Here is a 15,291-nt window from a genome sequence, read left to right as displayed (position 1 = left end):
AGGGCCATGCGTGATGCAGCAGATCCCGGATTAGGCCAGGAAGGCTCAGGCCTGGGGCTGTGTCTAGCTGGAACTCATGGCTCTGGAAAGTTCCTCTGCACGGAGGGCAGGGAGGATAATGTTGCCCCAATGAATTCTACTAGGAAGGTCTGTCCTCCCCCACAGCTGCGAGAGGGCGCCTGTGGGCACCCCAGTCTGGTCACATCCCTCTCAGAACCCTCCATGGCTCCCACTTTGACATTTGGGACTAAATACCAAAGTGCTCCCTGTGGCCTACAAAGTACTGCATGGTCTGACCTGCCACCTCCCTCCCCTCAGCTCTTCCCACTTGCCTCCTACACTTGCTTTGCTCCAGTCCCATTGGCCTCCTTGCTGCTATTTGAATAGACCAGGCCCCTGTCTCAGGGCCTTTGCATTGCCCTTTCCTGTGCCTGGAACCCTCTTATCCCAGGTCATCACAAAGCTTCCCTCACTCATTTCCTCTTTCAGGTCTTTCTACAAATTTCACCTTCTCACTGCCCCCCACTTCAGTACATTAGCACTGCAACCCCTCTCCCAGCATTTCTGATGTCTCTTTCCCTGTGCCCTCCTTCCGGTAGCCCCTAGAATATAAAATACTATATCATTTACTCATTTAACTTAAACAAGTGTTTCCTTCAATGCAGGGTTAGCTCCTCAAATGCAGGGGTTTAAGAATATTTCACCACCATACCCAGCTCTGTTCCTGTCTGCTATAGTAAAACAGAAATACTTGGTCTTTGTCCCTGGTTCTGGCACACATCTCTTAAAACCCCTGTTACCTCGCAAGTGCTAAGTGTCTTTTGTATGCTAATAAGAGCACTGGGGTGGGGTGGGGGTAGCTTCAGGATGGGAGTTGGTCTCCGAAAAGACCAAGCGGTGATTAGAGTGTTGGCACTGTCAGTCCGGCCTCCTAACCTCCAGGGAGGAAAGAAGGGCTGGAGATAGAGTGAAAATCAATGGTCAATGATTTAATCAATCATGCCTATGCAATGAAACCTCTATGAAAACCCTAAACTATGGAAGAGCTTCCTGGTTGGTTAACACATTGAGGTGCTGGGAGGGTGCTGTGGCCAGAGAAGGCATGGAAATTCCACACCCCTTCCCCATACCTTGTCCTATACATCTCTTCCATCTGACCATTCCTGAGTTATATCCTTTATAATAAACATAATAGCAAGTAAAGCCTGAGTTCTGTGAGTCATTCTAGTTATCAAACCTGAAATGGAAGGATGGTTGAAACCCCCTGACTTTGTAGCCAACTCAGACGGAAGTGTGTCTCACCTGGGGACCCAATACTTGCCACTGGCATCTGAAATGGGGGCATTCCTGTGGGACTGAGCCTCTAACATGGACTCTGGGTACTTAGTATCAGAATTGAATTAAGGGGTAGGACGCCCAGTTGGTACCTGCAGAGGCTTGCTTGATACAGAAAATCCCCCAATTTGGTGTCAGAAGTATGAGTAAAAACAGTTTATTTCTGACATACAGCAGGTACTGGATAGATGTTTGTTCAGTGAGTGAATGGATTGTAGAGCCCGAGAATGAGCCAGGTCCTCGGACTTGCATACGGTACCAAGATTCTCATCCCTGGTCTCCATGCCTTCTCTCTGCAGCCTTGCCCCCAGGAGGTGGCCCCCTCTGAACAAGGTGAGTTGTGGTGGGGAGGGGGGCTGCTCTCTCCTGGCCACCCTAGCTAACGTCCCAAAACCAGCTCTCTTGGTCACTTGGATCCCAGCCCAGGCCTGAACCAATGACTGAGGTCAGACAGATGAAACGTGCTGATTGTCTGGCTGGAAGTACCTGCCTGCAACTGGCTTAGGGACAGAAACCTGAGATATGGGCTGGTTCCAAAGAAAGCTAGGTGTGTTTTACGGAAGTGGGAGTTAATTGCAGTGATTACAAATATGACTGTGCCCATTTTATTATCCTCCTCAAAATCTCCCTAAAAGAAAGATGAAAAAATTAGATAAATTTGCAATCCCCAATGGAAGAATTGTTGCAGCCTGCTATGGTCACTGGATGAAGCCCTAGTTTTATTGATTCTCAGCTGTGACCATGGCCACCTGTTAGAATCACCTGGGTTCATGGATGGATTTTTTTTTTTACTGTGTTCTCATATGTGGGGAGGGGTGAGGGAGCTCTCTGGAGTCTCTTTTACATGGGCACTAATCCCATTCATGAGGGTCCCACACTCATGTCTTCGTTACCTCCCAAAGCCACACCTCCTAATACCATCACTCTAGGGATTAGGTTTTAACTTACGAATTTCGAGGATACTCACATACACACATATTCAGTCTGATTTTACAATGGCATTAGGGTTGCGAACACAAATGTATACATTTATTTTTATTTGTTTTTTATATTTTATTTTTGTATACATTTTTAAAGATGTGTACTGAAGTATGAAGGGGGACAATAATACTGTTTGGGATTTGTTTTAAATTCACCAAAAGAAAAAAGGAGATAGTGAATCAAATCATGTGGAGCTCTTGGTGATTGCTGAATCTGGGTTAGGGGAATATGGGGGGTTCTTTGGACAAGTTATCTTTTGTGAACATTTTCAATTTTTTCCCACATAATAATTTACAAAACAAGACAGTTGCATGAGAAAGCAGGCCATGCCATCCCATGCAGGCACTTAGAACCAAAATCATTGCCAGCTAGTATGAAAAATAAAGCAAAGGAGAAAGGAGTCGGATTGACAGGGCTTTCCCAAGTCTCTTATTTCAATCTCCCTTCAAAAAGCAATGAGTGACACAGAGAAACAAAAAGGAGGCCACATCTCCAGCACCATGTGGGCCCCGGTGTTCTGCCTTCCCCAGGTCTGTCCTCCCAGCTTGACAAACAGCAACAAGGTGGCAATAATTCCTGGCAGCTAAACTTGGGGACTAAAGAAACATTGAACCAACTTGAGGGACTTTTGGAACCTGAATCAAATTGGATACACAGAGATGAAGAGCATCCTGTTCCAGAAAGGGCAGGGGCAGGGTTTTATAGATGGCCAAAGGTCTCTCAGGGCCAAGTTGGGGATGGTTTGGACCTGTTAAAACAGACAGTTTCAGTGGTGGGTAGAAGGTGGAGGCCTTTCATGATGCATATGAGCCATTCTCCTTTCGCTTCCCCCAGGCCTTTTCTCTGCCCTCTACTGTTCTCCTCTGGGTCCTGCAAACTACATTTTCCAGAAACCCCTGCCCTCTTCCTTCCTGTCAGGTTTGTAAATCTAGTTTGGATTAAAGGTAAATTAATTTCAATAGCTTACGAAAACTTTGCTCCAATATAGCTCTGTTTTCTCCAACCTTCTTCATGCTATTATTGTCACGTAAATTACATTTTAACATAAGTCTATCAACACAGTTTTCTAGTTATTGCCTTACGCAATTATCTTTAAATAAGATAGGAGAAGAGAAGGTTTTATAAAAAAATATGTCTTTATTTAATTTTTATTTTATTTTTTAATATATCTTTATTGATTTCAGATAGAGGAAGGGAGAGGGAGAAAGAGAGAGAGAAACACCAATGATGAGAGAGTCATTGATCGGCTGCCTCCTGCACGCCCCCCACTGGGGATCGAGCCTGCAACCCGGGCATGTGCCCTGACGGGGAATTGAACCTCGATGCTCAACTGCTGAGCCACGCCTGCCGGGCAGGAGAACAAAAATTTTAACAAACAAAAAAAATTTCTCCGAGGCTTATCTGAAGTTGGCTCTGAGCAAAGAGCCACTCCTTGGACAGGCTCAGGGATGAGAATAGCTCCTGCGCATAGTGTTCTCATGGTGAGTGGCCTCCGAGCGTATCTAGTGGTGCATGAAGGACTTATCATATTTCTGCCACTGCCTCCCTGTGATCCCTGCCTTGGATAAGACCTCTCTCGAGTTGATCACAATAACTCCCCAGAATCACAGGGCATTGTGCAAAGCCTCCAATGCGCTCCACCTCACCAATGCCTAACAGCAAACTAAGGGGCAGCCCATTTTACAAATGAGTGAAGCTGTGGTCCTGACTCATGTGGTTCTAAGCCCCCACCCTCGCCCACCCAGAGAAGTGCCGGCCAGACTCATTAGCTGGATGAAGAGGGCATATCCCCAGGGTAAGGTGTTTCTCACCTGAATCACGTCTGAGGGCTCCAGCACCCACGTGCCTTCCTCACCCTTTCTAAGTGAACCATTAATGAGATGACCCTGCTCAAAATGACCTCCCCTCTCAGCTTCCTAGTTTTATATTTCTCCTGAACACTTATCACTATCATACATTTTCCAATTTATTTATTTTTCTTTAAAATTTTTTTTTATTGATTGATTTGAGAGAGAGAGAGAGAAACATCAATTTGTTGCTCCATTTATTCATGACTTCATTGGTTGATTCTTGTATGTGCCCTGACCGGGGACTGAACTCACAACCTGGGGTCTACCATGGTGATCGCCAACACAATCTGGAGTTACCATCTGGTGGATGACATCTGTGGACACGTGCCAGTCCCAGGCCCTGGTCCCGATGGATTTATAGCAACTACTTGGATAGGTGTAGCCAGTCGTCATCTCAAAGGAAGAGCCAGAAAAATCTGTGTAGTTCTTCACCCCACAGCACTTCAGCTGCAGAGAGGAAAATAAACACTTGAAGACTTCCTTTCAAATATTAAAATAGCAGAAACAATAGAAATCATAGTCACCATGACTACCATCTAAAGCAGCCATAATATTCCAGGGTCTTGGCTAAGTGCCTCCCTTACCCTCCACCCCCACCATGGTTCAGAACCCCCCATGGTTCTCATCTTACTTGGGATAAAAGCTGAACTCCTCAACATGGCCCACAAGGCCCTGAATGACCTGCCCTGTCTCCTCCAGGCCCTCATCTCTGCCCACTCTCCCTTTTACTCACTCAGCTTTAGCCTCAGTGATCTCCTTAATGTTTCTCAAACACACTTAGCAAGCTCCAACCTTAGGCCCCTTAGACAGGCTATTCCCTCTTTTTGGAATGCTGTTGTATCAAATATCTGCAAGACTCTCTCCCTCACTTCATTCAGCTCTCTGTTTAAATGTCCCTCCTCAGGAAGGCCTGCCCTGACCCCTTCTTCCAAGTTAGCCACAGCCCTGGTATCAGTCAGGCTGGGCAAAGTGATGCTGCGTAACAAACAATTCCTCAGTCTCAGCCATTTGTTTCTCTTCACCCCGCCGGGCCCATCACAACTTGGAAGGGGAACTCTGTTTATCAGAGTTACTCAGAGATTCAAGTGGATGAAGCAGTTACCATCCAGATGGTTCCACTATTGTAACAAAATAAAGGAGAGCTCTGGAGAGCCTGGCACTGGCAATTAACTAATTTGACCTGGAAGTGACATACATCACTTCTGCTCATTGGCCAGAACTCATCACATGACCCCCAACTAACTTCCAGGGGGCCAGGACAGGCCCTTCTACTGTGTGCTGAAAATATGTGACAAATAGTACTTACAAGTCAACAAAACCCTTGCTCTCTGTGCCCTTTCCCTGCCTTGTTTTCTCTCATAGCACTCATCACCCCTTATAGCAATGCTTACTTGGTAGCTTCTTGTCCATCTTCCCACTCAAGTATCAGCAACAGAATGGCAAGGATTTTGTTTTGTGCCTAGCTGTGTTCCCAGAGCCCTGAAGAGTACCCAGAACGTAGTAAGATTAGTTGAAGTGCTGTCTGAATGAATGAGAGATATCTTCTACTGTCTCAAGCTTGAGAAGGCAAAACTGGGATGCAGGCAAGCCCTCTGCGCATTGTGTGATCCCTCCCAAGCCCCATAGCAGTTCCTGAACCAAACTAAGGTGTGGAGCATCCCTAAGAACAGGCTTCTCCTTCCAAATGCTCCCTGGCCTCAGAGACCCTCCTCAACTGCCTGCCCCAGGAGCTTAGATGACACAAAGATGCTGGTTCTTCTCCTTAAATAACCAAGATTCAAATTGTAAGTCTCACTAGCTGACACCCATGCATATGGCTACTAACAAACAAACAAAAAAAACAAGTGTTGGCAAGAATGTAGAGAAACTGGAACCCTCGTGCTTTGCTGGTGGGAATGTAAAATGGTGTAGCTGCTGTGGAAAACAGTATGGAAATTCCTCCAAAAATTAAGCATAGACTTGCCATATGATCCAGCAATTCCACTTCTGGGTGTATACCTAAAATAGCGATTTTCAACTGGTGTGCTTCAGCACACTAATGTGCTGCAAGAATTTTTAAAACATGCAATACCTAACTCTTTAGTCAGGGGCACTGACCTCTTTTCCCTTATATTGTCAAATAAAAAAATGACAACAGCCAACACGACAATAGCCGTCTGGTGTGAATGAATTAAAATTATACCTTTTTTTTTTGGCAGAGAGGCAAAATATATTTTTTGGTGTGCTGCAAAATTTTAGTAATTAGTTTATGTGTGCCATGAGATGAAAAAGGTTGAAAATCGCTGACCTAAAAGAACTGAAAGCAGCCCTGGCTGGTTTGGCTCAGTGGTTAGAGCATTGGCCCTTGGACTGAAGGGTCCCAGGTATAATTCCGGCCAAAGGCACGTACCTGAGTTGCAGGCTTGATCCCAGGCCCTCCAGAGGGGCTATGCAGGAGGCAACCAATCGATGTGTCTCTCTCACATCGATCTCTCTCTCTCTCTCTCTCTCTCTCCCTTCCACTCTCTCTGAAAAGCAATGGAAAAAATATCCTCAGGTGAGGATAGGAAGGAAGGAAGGAAGGAAGGAAGGAAGGAAGGAAGGAAGGAAGGAAGGAAGGAAGGAAGGAAGGAAGGGAGGGAGGGAGGGAGGGAGGGAGGGAGGGAGGGAGGGAGGGAGGGAGGGAGGGAGGGAGGGAGGAAGGAAGGGAGAGAGAGAGAGAGAGAGAGAGAGAGAGAGAGAGAGAGAGAAAGAAAGAAAGAAAGAAAGAAAGAAAGAAAGAAAGAAAGAAAGAAAGAAAGAAAGAAAGAAAGAAAGAAAGAAAAGAACTGAAGACAGGATCTCAAACACTCAAGGAGAACTTGCACACCCATGTCCACAGCAGCATTATTCATAACAGCCAAAAGGGGGGAGCAACCCCAGTGTCCACTGAAGGATGAACGGATAAGCAAAATGTGCTGCATCCATACAGAGGAATATTTTTCAGCCTTAAAAAGGAAGGAAATTCTGACCCATGCCACAACACGAATGAACCCTGAAGGCATTGTGCTGAGTGAAATAAGCCAGTCCCAAGAGGACAAATACTGTGTGATTCCACTTACAGGAGGTCCCTGGAGGAGTCAGATCCATAGACACACAAAGTAGACGGTGGGAGCCAGGGGCGGCGAGGGGAGTTGGGGTTTAATGGGGCCTAGTTTCAGCCCGGGACGGCCAGAGGGTTCCGGAGCCGGATGGTGGGGTTGCTGCTCAACACTGTGAATGTGCTTAATGCCACTTAAAATGGTGAAGATGGTAAATGTTATGTTATGTATATTTTACCACATTAAAAAAAGATGTGACTTTCACGTTCTCCGTGACCAAGTTCCATCCCGCGGAATAGTCACCTGGCTCACTGTAACCTCTGTAATTCTTCGGGGTCACCGAGGGGTGTTCCAGGGCTCTCTCCAACCTCAAAGACCAAATGTGAAGCCATGGGCACAAGCGAGGTGCCCGTTTGGTGAGGTTTCTTGGGGACAGAGCAGAGCGGTGGGGGCTTCGGTTCCGCTTCCCTCACGTTCCCTCCCCTCGGATGACAAACTCAGGCTCCGTCAGCCGAGGGAGAGACACGGGGAGCGTGGGTCGCGAGCCCAGCGCATCTGGTCGCATCCATCACAGGCCAGTTTGAATCATCTGCTCTTTCTAGTCGCCCACACATCCGCCACCCCCTCCAATTTGGCTGTAACTCTATTAAAGATTGAATATCATCGTTAGAAACTGAATCTCTCTCTCTCTCTCTCTCTCAATCTTTCTCTCTGCACAGAAAAAACCACCACCACACATTTAAATTTCTACTTTTTAAATAAAGGTCTAAATTTTAAAAATTTCCCCTGAAGAGGTGATATAATCACATGGTTCAAAATTCACAAAGCACAGAAGGGTAGCCCATGAAAAGGCTCCCTCCCACCTTTTCCTCCCAGCCAACAAGTTCCTCCCACTCCACGACGACTGTCACTGTTTCCTGTGTCCCAAAAGAGATATTCTGTGTGTCAAGGCAAGTATATTCTATTTTCCCTCCTTGCTTTATTCTACTCTTGTTCTGCATCTGGCTGTTCTCTAACAAGGGTGGCAATTGCTCTTGGTTTCCTGCTCATGCCCCTGTGGCCTTCGGCATTTCTGTGCACGGGGTGCCTGGGTGCCCACTGCCAGCAACCAAGGGCTTTCTGTGGCCTCTCGACCACATGCGTCCTGGGAGCAGCACTCAAGCCGTGACTGATGGAAGGTGGTGGGTCAACGCCGCAGCTTCCTTGCCTCTTGAGTGGAAAAGCAGATGTGTGCTCTGCACTGCGCCCCAGATGTCCCCCAGCAGAACTGAACCCAGTTGCCCATAGTTCACCTTTTAGAAACTGCTTTCCCTTTCCTGCCTCACTTCCCTGTCCCTACGGAGCCTTCCAATTCTTGTCTCAGAGTTGGCCTCTGGGGGGACACAAATGAGGACATCACTAAGTCCTGAAGAACATACCATCTCATTCATAGAGAGCCTTCTCCTTCCTTCTTTCCACCTGCACTGGACTCTCTTGTAATGATTATTATAAATTAAACACACACACCCCACCACCAGTGAGGCTCACTAGGCCAGGGGCAATCTTTTGTATATCCCATATGTATGTCATTCTGCCCACGAACAAACAAATCCTTGAATAATTCCTAAAAATGGGATGGATGGGTCAAAGCATCTATCTTTGTCATCTGAATGGATTTTGCTAACTAGCCCCATTTTCAATGTATTTCAAAAGCCCCAACAACTTTCACAGCTTTTCCCATTACTTCCTACCACCCCACCACCCAAAGCAGGAGAGATGGTCAGATGACCTGGGCCAGTTTCTTGAAGCCTTCGAGGGGAGGGCTGAGGTTTTCGGCTTTTCATCCCATCTCTGAAGGTCCAAACTCCCTTGCTAGGGACCTGAGGTCCAGCCACCCCTGGATCTCGGTGGGCAGCGCAGAGCCTGAGGGCCTCCCGGCAGGGGTGGGCGTGAGGAGGTTCAGTTGGTTCTGTTTCTAATGCGGAAGGAGAGGAGCAGCACGGTACTTACACCTGGGAGGACGGCAAGGACCGCTGTGGCCACCGCGATTTCCACAGTGAGAGTGACAACCATGCACAAGAAGCACTGGAAGACACAAGGGGTGGGTGGGAGCCGGGAGCCTGCTGGGCATCTCTGCCCACACCGCAGGCCACATAACCGCCCCGGCTTGAAAGGACTCACACCCAGTGGGATAGGGAGGTGTTATTTCCTTCATGTGTCACTTTCCTACATGTTGTCCAGGATGCCAGCACTAGGGTATTCTTAGGAGCCAGCTAACTGGACCCCCATTTCACACCCAGCACTTTATGGGCGTCAGGGAGGCTTAAGTGGGGACTTCTGTATGTTGCAGATGGCAGGGGCGGTGGGAAGCAGAAAGGCGGTGGGTAGGACAACGCAGAGGCAGGAGGAGGGGAGAAGCCTCAGACCTGCCAATGTGGGAAGAGGGGTGACACCTGAAGGAGGGGGACAGGTGACAGGTTGGTGGGTGCCAGGAAGAAAAATATCAACATTTGCTAACGTTTCCAATAAATTTACTTGCACAGTGAAAAACAATGGGAAATTTGGCAAGAAGAGGGGAGGTCTTCAAGTGACCCATTAAGGAGAAACCACCTCCCTCCCTCCCGGTGTCTCACTTTCCCCATCTGTACAATATAGAGGTGGGACCAGCTCCAGGGGTCTCTGTGGGTTCTGTGGAATTCCTTGAGGCCAGAAAGGGGCAAGTAAGGTCAGCTCTTGGCTTCATCTATTTCCATTTATGCGTACCATTATTATTATTATTATTATTATTATTATTATTAAAGATCTATTTGATAATTGAGGCTTTGAGTCACCAGGCTGGCTCATGGCCAGGCTTGTCTGGCCTTGACACAGAGAGGCAAGAAAGTGCAGCAGATACACCCTCGAGGTCTCCAGAGCCCACAGGGGTAAACGAGGGTGCAGGGTTTAGCAATTGTAGAACCCCAGACAAGTGGCTCATGTAACATATTATGAGGACTAATATTAATATCAATGTTACTATTTCCCTGCTTCTGGGTGTCAGCAAGTCCTAGTGGCTCTATCTTCAGAATCTATCCCAAAAGAAGCTGCCCATTGTCACCCCCTCCCACAACTCCACCAGGTCCAGCCCCCACCATATCCCACCTGGACAAGCACAGTGCCTCTGCTCTGGTCCCCTCACACTGTTCCCCCCATGGACACCAGAGGGCGCCCACAAGCACCTGAGCCCTGCAAGTCCCTTCTCTGCTCAGAAACTTCTGTGGCTCCCAACACAATCAAAAAAACTTTGCTTTTGTGAGTGAGATCTCAGTGGCTTTGGAGGGACAGATATTGAAGGTAAAGCAGATCAGGCTTTCAGATGGGTTGGATGTGGGGTGTGTGATAGAGAGGACTCTGATTCCTCCAAGTTAAACTATGGTGAGAACAGTCTCCATATCATATTAAAAATAAGACAAAATAATGCAAGCACAGAACATGGCTAATAAATATTTGCTGAACATAATTAAGAAAGGAAATGAGAGATGATGGAGTTTCAGGGAGGAAGAAGGTGGGGGCAAGGTGCTCTAAGAGGTGACTAGAGTAAAAATCTCCCTGAAATCTCCAGATTGAAATAACTGGATATTTGTAGCAACACAGTAGAGGAAGGGAAACAAACCAATGGAGACAGATTAAACATAAAGTGGGATAATCTGCTCAGACAAGAGTCTAAGGGAAATGGGAATGGGGAAGCCGAGAGCTGGATTTTAAAGAGATGTTTAGCCAAGGCTGTGTGTGAAAATAAGGCATGTAAAATCTGAGACATGCTATCTGCCTGATCATGCTCAAAACTTTCATTCCCACACCCCAGGCCACATACAGTAGTATATCATCTGCTGGGGGGAAAATAAAATCAGATCCCTATCTCACACCACACATGATTAAACCCCTGAAGGATACAGGAAAGAGCTCTAAGTGAGACACATCATAAAGGAAAAGATGAATGTATTGATGCCATCCAATGAGACACCGTAAACACTGTAAAATAGGGATTTACAGCATGTGCAGTGAGGATTTGTATGTAAGAGGGGAGTTTTGGGGTCTGCATGCAGATCCAACTTACAAACAAGAGAGTGCCTCTGCTTTCTTTGGTTACTCCATACCACCTGTCGAAGCCAAGCAGCGCCGTGATGCAGCCCATCACCAGGCACAGGGAGCCAGCGTGGAACAGGCATGCAGAGGGCAGCCCGAGGCCTCTTGTGAGGAAAGCCCCTCTGAACTTGACATATATGCCTAGGCCAATGAGGGTCACACCAGACATCTTTAAAACAGAAATCAGAAATGGAAAGGCAGCTTGTCAGTTGTATATAAATAAAACTCTCCTGGGGGAGGGAAAAGGAGAGTACAGGCCAATAAAATTAGCAAAAACATTTAAAAAATAATACCCGGTGTTGGTGAGGAGGTGGAGAAACATTCTTATACATAGCTGCCAGGCAACAAACTTTTTTGGGGGGGAGGGACAGGAGGACACTTGCAATTCATATCTATCTATTTATTTATTTTTTATTTATTTATTTATTTTTTATTGATCTTTAATCCTCATCCAAAGATATCTTTTCCATTGCTTTTCAGAGAGAGTGGAAGGGAGAGAGAGAGACAGAGAGAAAAGTCAGTGTGAAAGAGACACATCAACTGGTTGCCTCCCGCACGAGCCCCAACTGGGGCTGGTTATCGAGCCTGCAACCGAAAAATGTGCCCTTGGCCGGAATTGAACCCAGGAACCTTCAGCTGCAATTCATATTTAAAACATTAAAGGTTTTATGGTAAAGAAATCTTTACCTAGAAATTCTATTTACCTGTCTATCTATTATCTATCTTTATCTATCTATCTATCTATCTATCTATCTATCTATCTATCTATCTATCTATCATCTATCATCTATCTATCTATCTATCATCTATCATCTATCATCAATCTATCATCTATTTATCTATCATCTATCTATCATCTATCTATCTATCTATCTATCTATCTATCTATCTATCTATCTATCTATCTATCATCTATCATCATCTGTCATCTTTCTACCTGTCTACTTATCTGGCTGTACTTTGCTGACCCCTATTGTAGGAGAATGTTTATTAGTACAAAAATATCTTTTCAATGCCTTAATCAGTTTTTTTAAAGTAGATCGTGCCTGGCCGGGCGTGGCTCAGCAGTTGAGCATCGGCCTAGGATCCAGGAGATCGAGGTTCGATTCCTGGTCAGGCCACATGCCTGGGTTGCTGGCTCGATCCCCAGTCTGGGGCATGCAGGAGGCAGCCGATTAGTGACTCTCTCATCACTGATGTTTTTATCTCTCTCTCCCTCTCCCTTCCTCTCTCTGAAATCAATGAAGATGTATTAAAAGAAAAAAAGTGGATTGTTCCCTAGCTGGTTTGGCTCAGTGGTTAGAGTGTTGGCCCACCAACTGAAGGGTCTCAGGTTCAATTCCGGTCAGGGCACGTGCAGGAGGCAACCAATCAAAGTGTGTCTCTCACACCGATGTTTCTCTCTCTCTCTCTTCCACTCACTCTGAGAAGCAATGGAAAAATATCCTTGGGTGAAAGTTTAAAAAAAAAAAGTGGACTGTCAGAAGTCACGCCCTTTGGTATTTGCCCAATGGAGTTGAAAACTTATGTCCACACACATATTTGATAAACTGGAGACCCTGCAGCAGGATTACCCGAATTGTAGCTTCAGGATTTTAGCTGTACCAGAGGCCTTTATGTGCTATACATATTCTGTATAAAGTTTTATATGTATGAATTGGGTACATAAACAGTTCTCCATTTTTCTAAGAGAATGCAATAAATGTAGCATTGTGGATGAATATTTTTAAAAACTCATGTCCACACAAAAACTGGCACATGAATATCTTAGCAGCTTTATTCATAATTGCCCCAAATTGGAAACAACCAAGATGTCTTTCAGCAGGTGAATGGACGGATAAACTGTGGTCCCTCCGAATGGTGGAATATTAGTGCTAAAAACAAATGAGCTATCAAGCCGTGGAAAGACACGAAGGAACTTTACAGGCATATTGCTGAGTGAAAGAAAGGCTACATGATGTATGATTCTAAGTCTAGGGCAGTGAAATTCCTTCATATGGCAGTGATTTTCAACCGGTGTGCCACAAGAATTTAAAAAACATGCAACACCTGACCATTTAGTCAGGGCACCGACCTCTTTTCCCTTAGATTGTCAAACAAAAAATGACAACAGCCAACAAAACAATAGCCGTTTGGTGTGAATGAAATAAAATGTTACCTATTTTTTTTGTCAGATCTGCAAAAAATATATTTTTTAGTATGCCGCAGAATTTTAGTAATAAGTTTATGTGTGCCATGAGATGGAAAAGGTTGAAAAATCACTGCCATATGGTACTAAAATGATGGCTATGTCGTCAAAAGCCATAAGATGTACAAAACCAGGAGTAAAGCCCAATGCACACCATGGACTTTGGGTGATAATTCTGTGCCAAGGTAGGTTGATCAATTATAACATATACACCACTCTTGGGATGTGGATAGTGGGGGAGGCTGTGCACTGTAGGGGCAGGGGGTACATGGGAAATCTCTGTCTTCTGTTTAATTTTGCTGTGAACCTATAACTGTTCTAAAAAAAGAAATTCTACTGAAAAGGGGTGTAAAGATAATTTTTTTTTAAAGGAAAAAGAGTGGATTGTAAAGTAATAGCATCCCATGTTTGTTACGCTGTTTTTAAAAGATATATAGAAAAGTCTGGAAGGATCTAATAATGGTGAGTTTTATTGAGCAATGTTCCCATGATAGGCATAAGCCCTTTAAATGCACTGTCTCCTTTAATTCCCATCAAAATGTCATAGTACAGGTAACAAGAGGAGGAGTGATATTTAATATCCTCTCTTCCTGGTAGCCTGCCCTTATACTCGTCTACTATCAAAACAATTTCTTCTTGAACAATGCACATTTCAAGTTATTTTTATAGTAAGAAAAAAACGTTTTGAAAAATTTAAAGGACCAAGAAAATGACCACTCCCTCCTGCCCTCCCAAAACAATTTAGTTTCTGCAGGATTTGACTTAGAGCCAAGCTGTTCCTCCACTGCCTCTGGGCTCCCAGGTCACGCTCTTCTGTGATTTTCACCAGCTCCGGGCAGCGGACTACGCCTGTTACCAACGCGTCCTGCTCCTCCTCGGCCTGGCCCACATTCCTCCTGCTTCCCTGGGGACCACAGATCTGGATGCCAATGAATTTGGATCAACTTATTTCTGTCTTTGAGGGAGTTAGCCGTGGAGGAAGGGCTGTGAAGCCACGGGGCCTGGGTTGTGACATACTTACAGCCATGAAGCCATTGAGGAAAGATAACAGTCTCTTCAAAGAAGAATAGGGACTGTGCATTTCAGCCATGTTGGCAGACTGGGGTGCCCTGGACATTTAAGTCAGCATCTTCCTAAACCTCTGCGCTACTGTTCCCTGAGATGGTAGAGGTTTGGGGGGGGGGCACTAAAGCTGACTTGCTCTGCCCCTCTCTCTTCTGGCTGCCTGATCACCTGCAGCAGAGGGGGTTCATTCATAAGCCTTTATCACATCACAAGTGGATGCTGGAGTCCATGCCCCAAACTGCCTTCCTGCTGGCTCCTCCAAACAGGACACATGAGGGGTGGAAAAAAGGCATGGTGTGCCACCCCTGTACCCCCAGATGCCATGGGGGTCCTATGGATAGAGTGTTCAGCACTGACCACTTATGTGGTTGATGCCCCCTGCTAGACTGGGGGGCTTCAAGGGGGAAGGGACCTGGGCTGCCCTACTCATGACTATATTCCCAAAGCCTGGTACACAGTAGGTGCTCAAGAAACGACTGTGGAGTGAATGAATCAAGAGGCACCATGATGCAGGACTCTACAAGCCACTGAGTGCCCAAATCCCCTGCCCACACGTAAGCTCATTTGGCTCATCCTTCTCATGGGGTTCAGGGAGGCCGGAGACAACTGCCTGAGGCCACACGGGAAGCGGGATCAAGGCTGGGCTTTGAAGCTCCAAGAGTGTCACGAAGGCCAGAACCTGTGGCCCCTCCCACTTTCTCCATCTGAG

General features: G+C 46.1%; 1 protein-coding gene across 1 annotated transcript; it reads right to left on the bottom strand.

The window, feature by feature from the left end:
- Positions 1-4,335: 4,335 nt before the first annotated feature.
- Positions 4,336-14,607, bottom strand: TSPAN16 (tetraspanin 16; the record flags this gene model as incomplete). The annotated part of the gene is given in 5 exon segments (XM_081135465.1): positions 4,336-4,613; positions 7,491-7,584; positions 7,586-7,593; positions 11,301-11,498; positions 14,539-14,607. Coding segments are annotated over 5 exon segments (618 nt in total). The 3' UTR covers positions 4,336-4,364.
- Between the last annotated feature and the right edge of the window lie 684 nt (positions 14,608-15,291).

This window comes from Miniopterus schreibersii, assembly GCF_964146895.1.
Source record: "Miniopterus schreibersii genome assembly, chromosome: 4".
NCBI classification, from domain to species: Eukaryota; Metazoa; Chordata; class Mammalia; order Chiroptera; family Miniopteridae; genus Miniopterus; species Miniopterus schreibersii.
The sequence above is the reverse complement of the archived record's forward strand: the minus strand, read 5'-3'. Positions and strand labels throughout refer to the sequence as shown.